Source organism: Tachysurus fulvidraco, chromosome 3 (genome assembly GCF_022655615.1).
Source record: "Tachysurus fulvidraco isolate hzauxx_2018 chromosome 3, HZAU_PFXX_2.0, whole genome shotgun sequence".
Classification (NCBI taxonomy): Eukaryota; Metazoa; Chordata; class Actinopteri; order Siluriformes; family Bagridae; genus Tachysurus; species Tachysurus fulvidraco.
Genome location: NC_062520.1, coordinates 27784899 through 27798177, shown reverse-complemented (window position 1 = coordinate 27798177; position 13279 = coordinate 27784899). Strand labels below are relative to the sequence as shown.

The window sequence follows — 13279 nt, the reverse complement described above, 5'->3', positions numbered from 1 at the left end:
ACATGAGCGAGTCACATTAGCAACATGATAGGATGGTTACCCCAAGGTTGCGAGCTGTGGCTGAAGGGGAGATCAGATCTTTGTGCAAGGATATAGCAAGATCATGACCTGGGGATGAATCACCTGGGATGAACAGCAGTTCAGTTTTGCTGGGATTGAGCTTTAACTGATGAGCAGTCATCCATGATGATATTTCTGCCAGACATCCGATCAGAAGCTGTGGTATCTGAGGGTGGGAAAGAGAAGATAAGTTGTGTATCATCAGCATAGCAGTGGTAAGAGAACCCATGTGAGGAAAGAACTTCACCAAGAGAGTGAGTATAAAGGGAGAAACGATACATAAGTACTGAACGCTGTGGGACACCAGTGGAGAGTCTGCGTGGAGCAACTGTCACTCCCCTCCATGTTACCTGATATGAGCGTCCTTCCAGGTAGGAAGCAAAACATTCCCAAGCTGATCCACAAATCCCAAGACTCCTGAGGGTGGTCAAGAGAGTCTTGTGGTTGACCGTATCAAACGCTGCTGAAAGGTCAAGGAGGATAAGGATGGATGGCAGTTTGGCTGATCTAGCAGTATGTAGTTTCTCAGAGAGATTCAAAAGGGCTGTCTCTGTAGAGTGAGCTGCTTTAAAGCCAGACTGGTTGGGATCTTGGAGGTTGTTCTGTGAGAGATAGTCAGACAGTTGATTATAGACAATGTGTTCAAGAATTTTTGAAAGAAATGAGAGAAGTGATACTGGTATGTAGTTACTGATGTCTGATGGATCCAGAGCAGGTTTCTTTAGGAAGGGAATAATCCTTGCTCTCTTGAAAGTAGATGTTATGGATCTATTGATGATAGTGGTAATGAAGGGCAGAAGGTCTTGCGAGATGGTCTGGAGCATAGTGGTCTGGAGCATAGTCTACCTTTCCATCTCCCTTTCCCTCTTCCTCTACCTCTCCATCTCCACCTCCATCTCCATCTCCACCTCCCTCGCTTTCCCTCTTCCTCTACCTCTACCTCTCCATCTCCCTTTCCTTCTTCCTCTCCATCTCCATTTCTCCTTTCCCTCTTCCATTCCATTTCCATCTCCCTTCATCCTTATCAATGCTTCACATTCATCAGCTGAAGTTCTTTTAAATTTTTTGTTTTACTTTTTTTAGGTACAATCTTCCAAATGTTTTTGGTATCTTTTTGCTACATTTCATGTCCTAGTGTAAATTCTAGGTAAAGCGTATAGTATAAATAGTGTTCATAGATGTTTTTAGGGTATTATGTATAGTATAAATAGTGTTCATAGATGTTTTTAGGGTATTATGTATAGTATAAATAGTGTTCATAGATGTTTTTAGGGTATTATGTATAGTATAAATAGTGTTCATAGATGTTTTTAGGGTATTATGTATAGTATAAATTCAACAGCATGGGGCCTTTGTGTGCACTGTATGCATTATCTAATCTCTCTCTCTCCTCTCTCTCTTTTACTCTTTCTCTCTCTCTCTCTCTCTCTCTCTCTCTTACTCTATCTCTCTTTCTCTCTCACTCACTCACTCTCTCTCTCTCTCTCTCTCTCTCTCTCTTACTCTATCTCTCTTTCTCTCTTACTCTCTCTCTGTCTTTCTCTCTCTTACTCTCTCTCTCTCTCTCACTCACTCACTCTCTGTCTCTGTCTCTCGTTCTCTCTACCACTCACCCACTCTCTCTCTCACTCTCTCTTTCTCTCACTCACTCACTCACTCACTCACTCACTCACTCACTCACTCTCTCTCTCTCTCTGTCTCCCTCTCTCTCTCTCTCACTCTCACTCACTCACTCTCTCTCTCAATCTCTCTTTCTCTCACTCTCACTCCCTCACTCCCTCACTCACTCACTCACTCACTCACTCACTCACTCACTCACACTCTCTCTGTCTCTCTCTCTTTCTCTCACTCTCACTCTCACTCCCTCACTCACTCACTCACTCACTCACTCACTCACACTCTCTCTGTCTCTCTCTCTTTCTCTCACTCTCACTCCCTCACTCACTCACTCACTCACACTCTCTCTCTCTCTCTCTCTCTCTTTCTCTCTCTCTCAGGCTGAGCAGGAGCTGAAGGTGACACAGAGTGAGTTTGACAGGCAGGCAGAGATAACCAGACTGCTCCTGGAGGGAGTCAGCAGTACACACGTAAGCACTGCACACGACACCAATTTCTCATCCAAGCACAAAAAAACGCATGTTCTGTATTTCCTATACGTTAAGCGTTAGCATTTATTTTGTATGTCAGTGCTCCGTGTGTCTTATCTGTGTCATGCAGGCTCACCACCTTCGCTGTCTGAATGACTTTGTTGAGGCTCAGACAACATATTATGCACAGAGCTATCAGTACATGGTGGATCTCCAAAAACAGTTGGGAAGGTACAAGTCACAGAAATCATCTTTAACGTTTTTGTAGCGTGTGATAATGAATAATCACATGAACAAACCACAAAGTCAGTTTTTAACTTCCTGTGAGTCATTCCTGTGATGCTCTTCTTTCCTGTTACAGCTTCCCTTCCTCATTCTCTTCCAATAATAACCAGTGTTCAGTGGGGGCAGGAGCTGGTGTCTCCGTACCCACTCTGCCACTTTCCACTGTTCCCTCTACCAGTGCCAGACGGAGTCACTCAGGCTTCAGTGAGCTTTTGAGCTCAGGTGTGAGCCGCATGGCACGGGTACTGTATGACTACGATGCTGCCAGCAGCAATGAGCTCTCCTTACTGGCTGATGAAGTGAGTGCTCACCATTTTGTCTGGATCAAGACTATAATTAATCTGATAATACTGACTCAGGTTGACCTTGTGAGAATCGTTGTAAAGCTTCTATTCAATTTTATTTTATTTTTCACAACACTTGAAAATTGCCATCGAAATAAGACATTGTCAGAAAGTAGGTTTGTGCAGGCTTTTGTTAAAACACACTCTAAAGTTTCAGTTAGTTTGCATGAACATTTAGCAAAGAGGAATTAAAAAAAACAACAGCCAGATTCTCCCCATGCACTTTAATATGAACACCTGCTTATTTATGCACTTGCAGTAGTGTCTCAAGAGGTTAAGGCTCATGGTTTACACCCCAGCGCTGCCAAGCTGCACTGTTGGGCCCTTGAGCAAGGCCCTTAACCCTCACTGCTCCATGGCTGACCCCCAATCTCCACAGGAAAATACTGAAATCCTCAGACCAGCCCATCTGACACCATCATCCATGCCGTGGTTAAAGTCACAGAGATCACACTTTTTCTTCTTTCTAACATTTGATACAAACAATAACTGAAGCCCTTGATTTGTATCTGGATGTTTTTATGCATTGTGCTGCTGACACTCGATTGATTACTGTCAAGAGAGCAGGTTTGACAGTACGGTATGTTCTCTTGCACTGCGACATTGCTCACTTTAAATCTCCCAGCAGTTTCATGTTTGGTGAGCACTGCATCCACAGTGTAGATTTTATTAGAATTTTTAGTACTTTAACACACTGGTTATTTATGCAAAACAGCATAAATCAACCTACCATGCATGTCTTTGGACCGGGGGAGGAAACCGGAGTACCCGGAGGAAACCCCCGAGGCACGGGGAGAACATGCAAACTCCACACACACAAGGCGGAGGCAGGAATCGAACCCCCAACCCTGGGGGTGTGAGGCGAACGTGCTAACCACTAAGACACCGTGCCCCCCAAAACTTGTATATCAATATGTTTGTTGTAGAAACTAAATAATGTTGTAAAAGACATTTTGGAGCAGGAGCTGTGTGAACAAAATGCATTCCACTGTCGTTAAAACTCACTAAATATTGTCCCAGTAAAATCAGAAGGTCTTTGAGCGTAACGTCTTTTTAAAGTGGTAATTCTGTGCTTTCTTCTTCAGGTGATTACTGTGAGCAGCGTCCCAGATATGGATTCTGATTGGCTGATGGGAGAGCGTGGGAATCAGAGGGGCAAAGTGCCAATTACATACCTAGAGCTCCTAAACTGAGAGGCAACAAGGGGGGAAACCAACTACACACAATTCAAAGAGGATGACACCATATTCATTGTGCTTATGCTGTGGATTTCAAAAGACTTTAATTAGGAACAGAAATACTCTAATTTCTTTTTATTTCTAAAATAATTTGAACATTTGTTTAGATAAAGAGAGAAAAACAAACAGTATTCAGCACTTGACCATGTTTAGAGAAAGCGGGTCAGGTTCGGTAAAGTTTACAGGTTTTTGTAAGATTTTGTACTCTTACATCCAGTGTTGTGTGCCTTAAATAACTCTGTGCCTTTATTATCAAGCCATTTTTGCTTTTTAGTTTTTTATAGCTGGTCTGATTACAAGAGGTTAAATACAATTTGCCAGCTGCAGGTGTGTCTTCTTTTCTCTTGGGCTTCAGAATATAGATCTTTAGTTTGTGTGTCATCCTTGTCCCAGTCCACCATGTCCCATCATGGCTCCTAAAGGCTTCGTTCTGCAGTCGTGCCTTAGATAGAAATACATTTTAAATCCTTTACCATATTCAGTACAAGCATGAACTGTAATAGCCGTGTGTGAGGCTACAAGCCGCTCATTTGTCTTTTCTTTAATTTGTCCTATTATTTCTTCTGACAAATGATAAAAAGAAAAACAAAAATGTGTAATTAAAAGATTTTGCCTTTTCCTGTGTGGTATTTGTATGAACTTCATCATTTCAGCTGTACCTGTATTGACCAGCAGAGGTCAGGCTTTTCATTTGGATTAGATTATAGAGCTTAAAATGCATTAAACAGTTAAACAGTTCAAACTTGGTTACAGTTTTTTTAGTCACGAGGTGTTTCTAAATTTACTGACATATTAAAAGTAATTTGGATTAATGAACTTTATTGACCGTACAGTTGAGTCATTCCAGCTTATTACAATTCATTTAGTGTTTGTGATTTGACTGGTTGATGTACAGTGTTTTATTTCTTCACCACACTGTCAGTGCACAGAGGGTTAAGTGGAAGTGGAGATGTGTATGTTGTTCACTTCCTGTGTTGTGGTTCTGTTCCTGGTGTCCGTTATTCACTCTCACATGTTAAAGAGGAGCCATGTGTTCAGTTCATGTTCAGTTCCTTTCTGAAAATATGAATGTGAGTTCATCTCTGGTCAGTTTCCACTCCAGCTGGCCACTGGCTTCTGTGTCTGGGGATTAAACTAATGCTATCTTTTCCTGCTTGAATGCTGGATATGAGCATTTTCTTTGTGATGAATTATGTTTGCATTGTTGCATTGAGGTCAAGCAAAGTTCTTTTTTAACTTTGATCTCAACAGACTGAAGACTAAAAACCACTTGTTTGTGCAAACTGATTCTTACTTTATTTATTTTGTTTAAAAAAAACAAACTCCAACCAACCAAGTGAAGAGTTTGCAATCTTATGCATCAGTTTCTGTGTTAAATACAGCTTCTAAACAGCTCTTTCAAATCATGTCTCTTTTTCAGTACAGAAAATTCAAATCAGAGCCGGTTTCAGTTTCACTAAATGAATGTTTCATTGTGTTTGCTTTTCAGTTTGTTTGCTTTTTTATGCAATAAACATGTGAAGTTCTGTTATCCTCATGACTCAATGTGACACCATGTGAGAATCACAAACACAAATTAAAATCCAGTGCCTAAACTATATCACCATGAGCAATGTGTGCTGACATTTGCTCTTCCCCATGACATAAATATTTTCAAACTATTTTAGAATCTCAAACTGGGTTTAGTTTGTAGAAACCCCCCTATGCCAGTGCCACAGGACCTAGTTTTCTTTTTCCTTTTTTTTTTTCTTCAACAAAAGCCAGATTATTAAAGGTTTGAACCCTCATGGTGGCAGCTGTGGCCTTCCTCTGAGATCTCCAGTTTCTCTTTCTCACCGTGCTCAAACCGCCATGACCCAGAGCACCACCACAATGGTATTCTGGTTACGCTTTGGTTTAGACTTCACACTCTGTTTTCAGTTTGCCTCAAAAATACAAGCAACGGTTCCCGTGTCTCCGGCCTTCAGCTTTCATTTAAACTCCATTTTAATGAAACTATGTTTGCTTTTTTATGCAAAATAAAAAATAGTGAGAAGTGGGAGAAAAGTAATATGTGTCATGTTACCTGCTCTGAGGCCTTTATGGCTGATTCTGTCACCACAGCATCAGTTTGGTCTCTGTGGATGCTAGTTGTGGCCACACAGGTCCCACCACTGATACTAATATGTGAAATTTACTGATACTAATATGTGAAAGGACTTTTTATCAAGATAATCCTAAAAAATATACATTTTGCTGAATTTCACCAATATGTTATCTATTGTATGTAAGCACTGCTCCGGGTGTGTGTTCACGGTGTGTGTGTGTTCACTGCTGTGTGTGTTCACTGTTGTGTGTGTGCACTTTGGATGGGTCAAATGCAGAGAACGAATTCTGAGTATGGTTCACCACACTTAGCCGTACGTCACGTCACTTCACTTCACTTCACTTCATTTTGTCTCATCTATTTCACAATTTCTCATACACTAAATTACTAAATTTCCTAACCATGGTTTTTAAGTGTGTCAGAGACATTTGTTATTCGCTAAATCAAGGAACTGATAGTTGCTGTATGACAGAAATTATAAAGTGATATTTTGGGTCCTTAGAGAAAGAAGAACTACTCATAAATCTGTTATTTACTTTGACTAGTTTTGCAAGTTTTTTTTTTTTCATTCTTGAAGTGTAAAGTGCAAACTGCAAAGTTTTTTGTCTTGTGTAAAAGGGAAGCTTGAAAATTGCAATCTGGGGGAAGCAAATCTTAATCCCACCTCCCTACCCCCTTCTCTGAGACCTCAAGTGGGCAGTTGCTACATATTGCATGACAGGAAATGTCAGTTTCCTCTGCTGTTTTTGGTACTTTTGCAACCTACAAATGTCTGGACATCCAATACGAGTGTTCACAAATGTGTATATGTTAAAGCCAAAGTGTTTCTCATGATAAGTAAAGCACGTTACAAAAATTGATGGAAGACCGAACCACAGTGTATGGTTTCATAATCTGAGTGACTCCCAGCTTACATTTTGGGTTAATACATATATTTTTACATAATTAGTTGAGTGAGGAAAATACAGACTAATACATAATTATTACTGTATTATTGTTGTTAACATATACATCACTGCTGTACATAATCATCTACTAATTGAATATATCTATTGTTAGGATTCATTTAAGGTGCTTTTATTATGCCAAAGAGTCGACACAAATGTAACTGCCCAAATTTAATGAATTAAAACAAGTGTTTTCCTTTAACTGTGGCTTAACTGTAATGTTTCATCATGACCTAGCACGGCTTTTTCATTAAATAAGAGATTCAACCTAGTTTCCTGTGCAATGCTTATGCTTATCTTTTGTTCGTCACGCAGGTATATTAGTGTACAGCTATATTACTGTAGTGTGCTCTGAACTTTTTGCTTAATAAACATTCAGCATTTCTAGTCAGGTTTTTGGTTTTATGGAGAAAAAAAAGAAAGAAAACTAAACAGTAGAACTCAAAATATTCGGAACACAGCGACAATTCAGCACCAAAACGCGACAGGAAATGAATAGAAAAATGCCATTCTTTAAAATTCCAGCAGCCAAAGAAACATTTTTTAAGTATTGTGCTGTGCTTTCTATAGTTGTCTTTAAAATTCTACTACCTCAAGAAAAAATAATTCAGTCTTAAACAGGCATGAGTGTGTTCAAATTTAATATATACATTATTTCAGGCCATGTACAAAACTAAACTTGTTTGTAAATAAAACTGAATGTTGGTATGATGTCAAATACACTGTACATAGAAATACTGGATTAACCCCTCGAACTTTCTGTGCATAGCAGAATCTAAACAAGGAAACAAGGAAAGACAAACTGATAGGAGAAATGCACTTAATGGAATTATTTTTAAGAAAACACCAGTTTGTGCCAGTACAATAATAATAATAATAATAATAATAATAATAATAATAATAATAATAATAATAATAATAATAATAATAATAATATTCACAATACAGCTTGTCTTTCTTGTTACTATTGAATTTTTTCTGCTAAATCACTCCTTTCATTTAATTCTTTGCAGCATTTCCCAATATAAAATCTGTGATCATTACATTTCTGTTTGTAACTGAAATTAAAAATGACCTTTATGAACTTTGCCACTGACAGGTTTCTACAAGAAAACAAACCCTGCTTGAACAAAGTCTTGAACAAAAGCTACCCATCTTGTACATCTGTATCCTATTTGCCAAAACATGACACTTAAAGACCGCGCACGTTCTCACCCCCCACATGAGACCGTTTTGTTTGTTAGTGTAACATCACACCATTTTTTTTTCTGAGCAGTGTTATTGTGTGTTTTTTAATACGTTGTGGGCTTCCAACATTTCTTTTTTATTACACGTGGCAGTAATCTTGGTCTGAAAGTCAGGAAATAAATGACAGAGACACCCACCATGGACACACCAACAGATAAAAATAGCAAAATGTACCAGAAAATAGATTCATCTGTGCTTCTGCCCCCACAAAGGACAGTCTCAAAAAGACCAGACTTTAGTTTCTGCTGGTGCGAGTCTACACATGTGAACTCCAAAAGATCAGCAACACAGAGGGTTTTGGACTTCTCAAATATCCTGTACCACTCTAACTGGCAGCAGTTGAAATTATTTCCATTAATATAAACAGTCTGCAGTTGCTCAGCTAGCACAGTGGCATGTTCTAGTTCAATAGTTGACAACATGTTGTCCCTCAAGTCCAGGAGCTTTAAGTTCAGTGACATCAGAGACTTTGGAAGCGCTGACATTGAGTTTTTGGAAATGTTTAAAAATTTTAACTGTTTAAATGGTGAAAAGTTGAAGTTCTGCAAACCCGTGTTGCTCAGGCTTAGGTGTTGGAGCGTCCCACTGAGACCTGATAAACAGTCTTGGCAAATATGCAGGTCTGGGTTGTTGGACAAGTCAAGATACATTAGTGGTGTGCCATAGAATGTTAACGGAGGAATATTGTTTAAATTGCATCCAGCAAGGTGGAGCTGTTTTAATGTGGGAATGTTTGTCCAAACAGCACAAGCTGAAGATTCCGAGTTGTATATCTCTGTATGATGGCATACACGGACCGTGTTATAACTGAGGTCCACAATGCTGAGACTAGGAAATGTAGTGAACACTCCAGAGGGAAGCTTCTGTATGTTGTTTAAGCTCAGGTTTAAATGTGTAAGGTTATTTAGTTCACTGACTGAGCTGGAGTGTGCATGCAGTTCAGCAAGTCTGTTGTTGCTCACATCCAGCTCATATAAAGTTACAGGGAGCTCCTCTCCTGTTAGATTGAGGGATTCTAAGCAGTTGCTCCTCATCCTCAGCCAGTAGAGATGAGTCATTTTCTGAAGAAACCCTTGAGGAAAGTATCTCACCTGGTTAACACTGAGATCTAGCAATTGCACAGAAGATATATCTCCATGAAGGTCATCACGCCAAAGTTCTGCTGTAACATTACTGGAATTTGCACCCAAATTGTAGAACTCAACACTATCGGTCCAATTTAAAGAGGTGTTCTGTGACAGATGACCGTAAAATCCAATATGGTTATTGGATAATAACAGTGTTTTAATGCGATTGTAGGTTGGAAGGAATGGAAAATACAGAAGGCGGTTATCAGACAAGTCCAGTGTCTCCAGCTCAAAGGTTTTATTGACGTCCTGATTAGTTATAAACCATTCAATGAGGTTGTGACTGGCATTAAGTACCACCAACTGGGTCATCTCAAATTTTACGAGGCACGGCAAAGAATTGAATGCCAAGTTAAGCCGTCTGAGCTTTTTTAAGTGATCAAAAGCGGCATCAATCTCAAACAAAACATTCCCTTCTAGATTCAGTTCTTTGAGGTGATAAAGATCTCTAAATGTATACTCGTCCAGTCTCAGTAGAACATTCCTGGACAAATCCAGGATCTCAAGGGATGTGAGGTTTTGTAGGAGCTCAGAAACCATGTCCTCTGTGAGCCCATTGCCAGAAAGATCCAGAATTCTTAGCCTGGTTAAAGAACATAGAGACTGTGCAAAATGACTGTGCTCCTTGTGAAGTTCATTGTCTGCAAAATTGAGGTTCTCTATCAGAGGTGAATTGGAGAAGACTTGCGCATCTAATGCATTCAAAAAGCAGTTTGCACAGCTGAACATCCGAAGGTACGGATACCTTGAGAGGCACCCATTCTTTAATTTTAAAATGAAGTTCTTATTCAAAAAAAGCTCTTCTATTTGCTGTGGCAAGTTGCTGGGAATGGTTGAGAGTCTCAGACTGTTACATATAGCTGTCCTTTGAGTCTGGAGAGAGAGAGAGAGAGACAGAGAGGGGGTGTATTTCCATTTATAATTTATAAATTCCATAAAAGAAAGCTGCAGTTGACAAAGAAATGATTAAACTGCTCATAGCACAGAGACGGATGTTTCTTTTGCATATAAAAACGATTTGTTGAAAAAATGCAGTTAATGTTTTCTTTACATTTTACTTACCAGTGTGCAGATGGTGTGAGGGAAGCAAAGAGCTGGCAGGACAGCCACGAAGCCAAAGCAGAGAAGGACTCTGATGCCCAGCATCTTTTCATGCTCACTAAGGTGAAGATAAAAGAGTCTGTTAGAGTCATAAAATAAAACTCTTTAAAAGGTCATCTATCTATCTATCTATCTATCTATCTATCTATCTATCTATCTATCTATCTATCTATCTATCTATCTTACAGTGGTGAAAAATTTAATTATTAAAGTTATTATGGTTAATATGAAGTTTTCTAACACCTCATGTGTTAATGCAAACTTAACGAATACATTACAGTAAAACACATTTAAATAATGATCATTGTTAAAAATAGAAAGAAAAAGAAATGAATAAGGACCGAAGGCGTCTGTGGAGTTTATTTCATAGTTAAAGAGGTTAGTGATGGCACACATTAACAGGAACATCTGCAATAGATAAGGACTCTGTTTATTTCTTTATTTACTTGTTTGCTTACTTACTTATCAATTTCATTTTTACATGGCATAAAGCCAGCAGTATCCGTTTAACATTTAGTTTGATTGGTAAGTAACTTTTAACATAACTTACTTTTTTACCATTTGAAATTCTTTTTAGACGGATGGCGTTTAGGAGCAATTCACACAAAAAGTGTAATAGGAAGCAAACTTAATGCATCAGCTGCAGCAAACTCATCATGTATAAAGAGCTGAGCTGAATGGACAAAGTGCACAGAGCAAAGCTGCTTCTTACCAAGGCGGGTTGGTTGGTGCGCTCTTGCTTCTCTGCACACCATCACTACATCAGGTGTCGATGGAGAAAACTGTGCCGTTTCCTCGCCTCGGACAGTCGAATGTGTTCTGCTAGTGTGTAGAGAAGTCTATATGTATTTGCGGAAGCAAGAGAGCAACGGAAGCCAAAGTCACATGTAGACCTGTCAAGATCTCGCAGTGCGATTCAAAGCGCACGCACGCACGCACGCAACTACATCTCCATTTACACCGTGCAACACACTTCTGCTTCAATTACTGCACTTTCCTGACAAAAAACCTTAATAAGAGTTTGTGTAAAGGTTTGTGGCTTGATGTCCTGGACTGCTGTACAATTCTCCATTGCGTAAAGTCGCAAATGCGCAAATATCACACTCGGTTTTTACATGCAAGCGCAAAGAAAAATATAAAACCCCTTTTTAAAAAAAAAAAATCAACAAACTTTAAGATGTGACGTGAGCTTAAATTTATTTATCTCTTTTGTAACTTTTGTTGAACAGACCACATGAATCTTTGTAAGGAAACGCCCATGTTACTCGTCACTACTGGTTTCACTCATCAGATACTAGTCAAGAGGAAACCACTGAGAGCTCACACCCTTCCTGTCGAAAGCAAAAAGCCATTACTTTAAGCTACAAGATAAAAACAGTTTTCTGACACCTTCATGCACCAGCAGTCACACTTCACACCCGTGTGAAAACTTAAATGTGTTTGCCTCTGCAAGCTCCTACTACTGAACACTGAACCTACATCTGTTTATAAGATATATAATGCGGCAGAAATTTGAAGTCCATTATTAAAGCTTTTATTTTGTTCTTAAAATTACTTTGTTCAAATTTACTTAGAACCTGACAAATCATTGTCTTGATAGAGCAAAAGTTCTTGATTAAATTCATTCTTCTAAGCCAGTATCAATGTATAGTGATTATTAACTTTTTATAACAGTAACTTTGACATGAGATTTACACTAGATTTTGGAGGGTGTGGATTTGCTCGTTAATCCACAAGAGCATTAGAGGCAAATGAGCACTAATATTGGGGAAGAGACCTGTTGCGCAGTCAGCGTTCCAAATCATCACAGAAACATTTCTGTCCCTGTGGGACACGTGTTCTTCCAAGCCAGACTTATCTAACCGTGTCTTGATGGAGCTCGCTTTGTGCACAGATGCATCGTTATGCTGGAACATGTTTGGGCCTCTTAGTTCCAGTGAAGTATAATGCTAGAGTAAAAATTTGTTCGGTATAATTGTGTTCTTCCAAGTTTTTGACAACAGACTAGGAAAAAAACGCACGTGATGATCAGGTGTCATATACAGTACTATTCTCTATATAGTGTAGTTACACCAAATCAGCCAAATGAATAAAACCACCAGTAAGACCGGTAATGAGAATAACGTTGATTATCTTGTCGTCAGTAAGTAAACAGTCAGTTCTCAGAATTTTCGAGCTTAAAGCAGTAAAAATGGGCAAGCATAAGGATCTGAGAGATTTCACAAGAACCAAAACATGATTACTAGATGACTGAGTTAGAGCATTGTCTTGTCTAGAGTAAGGTCTTGTAGAGGTCTTGTGGTGTTTGCAGTGAATTCAGTAGTTCTCACTCACTCACTCACTCACTCATTCTCTACCGCTTATCCGAACTTCTCGGGTCACGGGGAGCCTGTGCCTATCTCAGGCGTCATCAGGCATCAAGGCAGGATACACCCTGGACGGAGTGCCAACCCATCGCAGGGCACACACACACTCTCATTCGAATTCAGTAGTTAGAACCTACTAATGTGGGTAAAGTAAGGACAACCACTGACCCGGTAACATAGCCAAGAGGGCCAAAAGGTTATGATGGAAGGGTGTAAGAGCACAGTGCATGGCAGCATTCGGCGTAGGTCAGAATATCACCTGCTGAAAGCTCCTACAATGGCCATATAAGCATCAGATCTGGACCAGAGAGCAATGGAAGAAGAAATTGGCTTTATCTGATGAATCCCATTTTTTTTGTTTTAACATCACACATTTGGCCTGGTCCATGT

General features: G+C 39.4%; 2 protein-coding genes across 2 annotated transcripts in view; one reads left to right on the top strand and one right to left on the bottom strand.

Annotated features, from left to right (window-relative positions):
• The window catches only part of sh3glb1a (SH3-domain GRB2-like endophilin B1a), an 18347-nt gene extending 13715 nt beyond the window's left edge, over positions 1 to 4632 (top strand). The window contains exons 6-9 of the mRNA XM_027154247.2: positions 2058 to 2147; positions 2278 to 2378; positions 2509 to 2731; positions 3862 to 4632. Of these exons, the coding sequence (XP_027010048.1) occupies positions 2058 to 2147; positions 2278 to 2378; positions 2509 to 2731; positions 3862 to 3969 (522 nt within the window). The 3' untranslated portion in view covers positions 3970 to 4632. The remainder of the gene's footprint in view (positions 1 to 2057; positions 2148 to 2277; positions 2379 to 2508; positions 2732 to 3861) is intronic.
• Positions 4633 to 7671: 3039 nt separating this feature from the next.
• nrros (negative regulator of reactive oxygen species) lies at positions 7672 to 11421 on the bottom strand. Its single transcript, XM_027154235.2, has 3 exons — positions 11236 to 11421; positions 10485 to 10581; positions 7672 to 10295 (listed from the first exon to the last, which is right to left on the bottom strand). The coding sequence occupies exons 2-3, from the start codon at positions 10566 to 10568 to the stop codon at positions 8340 to 8342; spliced, it is 2040 nt and encodes a 679-aa protein (XP_027010036.1). The 5' UTR covers positions 10569 to 10581; positions 11236 to 11421; the 3' UTR covers positions 7672 to 8339.
• Between the last annotated feature and the right edge of the window lie 1858 nt (positions 11422 to 13279).